At 58.4% G+C, this 3,625-nt stretch overlaps 1 protein-coding gene across 1 annotated transcript; it reads left to right on the top strand.

Annotated features, from left to right (window-relative positions):
- Positions 1-887: 887 nt before the first annotated feature.
- Positions 888-2,846, top strand: LOC311338513 (G-protein coupled receptor 22-like; the record flags this gene model as incomplete). Its single annotated transcript, XM_084463801.1, is given in 2 exon segments — positions 888-1,577; positions 1,579-2,846. Coding segments are annotated over 2 exon segments (1,647 nt in total). The 3' UTR covers positions 2,536-2,846.
- Positions 2,847-3,625: the final 779 nt, after the last annotated feature.

Raw genomic sequence — 3,625 nt, 5'->3', positions numbered from 1 at the left:
ACTCTTGTATACTCATGTATACGAAGTGAGTGTCACTGAAAACAGTAACCCATTTGGGGCTAAGCCTTTCCAGGTTCAGTATTCTTCCCCCTGCATTAGAACCATGAGTCTTGAAACTCAAACAGTTCAACAGTCACCGCTCAGTGCAGACCACCACCATCACCGCATTCTGGGTTCGAAGTCGCCGCATTATATTTCTTTCGGGAAGTCCATTGTGATCAGGCCTGACTGCAGGCCTGATTACTATACTTCACTCCCTTTGCCTTGTTCATTTGAGCTCCAGCACTCGTATAAGTCACAGTCCATTGTGCCAGCCCGTGATTCCATCCCCTTGCGTGTGGCAGTCCCAGACTCTGGCAAAGCGATGACTGTAATCAGAAATACTGATAGGGGTAAGATTGAAGGCTGCGCTTAGGCACACTACAGCAGCTGTTCCATCATGGGGCCGGAGGATACATACTGTATCTCTGGTGAATGTATAGCATGTTGTATGTTATTCTGACATGTGATCCATCCAGGTCAAAGCAGCCAAGAGTCATAAGTGGAGCCATTCCTGTGGTGGTTTGTGTGGCGGTATTTTATCTTTAAAGGCGGGCTTCCTCATGCTGAAGTGATGATCTTTGCACCAGTCGTGAAGTGCACAGCTTCAAGACGCCAGCCGCCTTCCAGAAAGAAAGAGAAAAACGTTTTATTTTTCTCTTCTCCCCCCCAAACCTAATTTCTCATCTCTCTGTCTCTTCTGTCTTATCGTCCCCGTCCTCCTCCTCCCAGGACCGTCAACAAGCTGTTCATCATCCCTGTATCTGGGCGCCCCATCCCGGTGCATCATGGGAGCCCATCACGCGCGTGACAGATAGGACGCGTGAGGCAAAAAGCAAAGGGACGCCATGGAGACCGACGCGTACCACGTGAACCCCGACACCGGCAGTGACTGGGTGGGGACGGTGGCCAGCCTGGGAGCAGCGGTGGGCCTGACTGGAGGGGTGGGACGAGGAGGAGGAGGAGCAGGAGGAGGAGCAGGAGGAGGAGGAGGAGGAGGGGGGGGCTCGGCCAGCAGCTCCGCCTCGTCGTGGCACATGCCGTACCCGCTGGGCTTCCAGGTGTCCCTGACGGCGCTGCTGATGGTGGAGCTGGTGCTGGGCTTCAGCAGCAACGTGACGGTGCTGGTGCTGTACTGCTCCCAGTCCGACCTGGTGCACTCCGTCAGCAACCTGGTGACGGCCAACCTGCACGTGCTGGACGTGGCGCTGTGCGTGCTGTGCCTGCCCGTCACCCTGGTGGTCGTCCTCCTGCCCCCGGGGCCCGGCTTCCCCACGCTGTGCTGCTTCCACGAGGCGTGCGTCACCTTCGCCAGCATCGCCACCGCCGTCAACATCCTGGTCATCAGCCTGGACCGCTACGACATCTCGGTGCGGCCCGTCAACCGGCTGCTGACCACGCGCCGGGCGCTGCTGCTGCTGGCCGGCGTCTGGCTGACCTCCGTCGCCGTGTTCTTCATCCCCTTCCTGGAGGTGAGCTTCTTCGGCGCGGGAGCGGAGGCGGAGGGCGCGCCGGCCGTGACGCCGCCCCCCCCCCTCCTCCTCCTCCTCCTCCTCCTCCTCCTCCTCGCCGTCTCGTCGGTCTTCTAACCACACGCTGCTGTGCGTGGGCGGAGAGGCGTACCACACGGGCCTGGGGATGTACTACCACCTGGTGCTGCAGGTGCCCGTCTTCTTCACCACCCTGGTGGTGATGCTGTTCACCTACTCCCGCATACTGAAGGCCCTGAACATCCGCATCGGCTCGCACATCAAGACAGCCAACCGCTTCCGCGGCGCCAACTGCGGGGGCCGCCGCAGGAAGCGCACGGCGAGGGGAGCGGCGGACGGTGGCGGCGGCGACGGCGAAGGCGGCGAGCGGTGCACCGCCGACGGCGCAAAGCAGCTCAGCCACCCCCCGCTCATCCAGTCCTCTTCCCCCACCCCGACGGCCACCTCCCCGCCCGCGCTGTCCTCCTCCGTCGGTCTGGTGGCCCCCCGTGGTGGGGGAGCTGCCGCCGCCGCCGCCGCCGCCACCGCCGCCGCCGCCACCCCTGGCCCCGCCCCCGTCGGCGTCCAGGCCTCGGTGTCCGCCATCATCGCCCTGCGGCGGGCAGTGAGGCGCCACAGGGACCGGCGGGAGCGCCAGCGCCACGTCTTCAAGATGTCCCTGGTCATCATCAGCACCTACCTGGGCTGCTGGGCGCCGCTGACCCTGGTCAACGTGCTGATCCTGGCGGCGGGGCCCAGCGACGCCCTGGTCAGCGTGCGTCTGTGGTTCCTGGCGCTGGCCTACGGCACCACCGTCTCCCACCCGCTGCTGTACGCCTTCACGCGGCAGACGCTGCGGCGCGCGCTGCGGGCCAAGGTGAAGAAGAGGGTGGTCTCCCTGCTGCAGGTGGACCCGTCGCCGGGCGGCACCGTCATCCACAACTCCTGGGTGGAGAACAAGAGGAGCGGGAGGCAGGTGCGCCTGGAGGCCAGCGAGGCCACCGACCGCTGCCTGGCGGAGGTGTGAGAGGCCGGGTCGGGCCAGGCTCTTGGTTCGACGTACCGGGGGGAGAACCACAGATGTGCCATTTCATCAGTGTGTTAATGCCGTTGATGGACATGGTAAATGGTCCTCATTGATACAGCGCGCTTTTATCCAAAGCGCTTTACAGTGTTGACTCACATTCACCCATTCATGCACACATTCACACACCGACGGCGTCAAGTCAACCACGCAGGGCGACAGCCAGCTCGTCAGGCGCAGTCAGGGTGAGGGCGTCTCGCTCAGGGGACACTACGACGACACTCAGCTAGGAGGAGCCGGGGATCGAACCAGCAAACTTGCGGTAACCAGCCGACCCGCTCTACCTCCTGAGCTAATGCCGCCACCGGACATGCGGAAAAACGTATCTCTTTGAGAGGCTTTCATATAACCAGCAGGCCCAGCAGGGTATGGTTTTCCTGCACAGCGTTGAATAAGCAGGAATCGAAGGGAGATTCCGTTAGCATTTCAGCGTGTGCACGATACCAGTCCCAATGCTGATACCCTTCCATGGACAAAGACGGGCGACGCGTTAAACACACCTTCTTCTGCACTTTGTCAAACTCACTGGAGTTTACGTCTGCAGGTTTTTTTTTTTTTGGTCGGTGATGACACACTGCTGTTATAAAACCACTCTTCTATAGCCAACCGGGGATCTTATCTACCGCCCACTCTGCTGCTCCGGGGCGGCTATCCAGAGTGAAACACTGATATAGATGTTGACATATTTTGAATACTAAAACCCACATAATGTTCCGGAACTGATTCCTGCTAACCCTGTCTTCGTCGTGCTCTATGAGGCCATTGTTCTGGAATTCAAGCCCCATTATTCGAGTCCCATTATAAACTACATTCGATACAAATTGAGAGTGATATATTGTTATAGAAGAATATATATATATATATATATTATGTGTTACCCTACCCCCTCTTCCTGCAATGCCGGTCCTATGATTCAATGACTTATTGTTTATTGTCAAGTCCTACTAATGTACATAACATAACTTTTGGTCTTCATGTATACATTATATTTTGTAACGTGTATTTGGATTTTGTACATATGTCGTAGAGTGGA

This window comes from Micromesistius poutassou (genome assembly GCF_964030765.1).
Source record: "Micromesistius poutassou genome assembly, chromosome: 2".
NCBI classification, from domain to species: Eukaryota; Metazoa; Chordata; class Actinopteri; order Gadiformes; family Gadidae; genus Micromesistius; species Micromesistius poutassou.
This window is presented reverse-complemented; position numbering and strand designations above follow the sequence as displayed.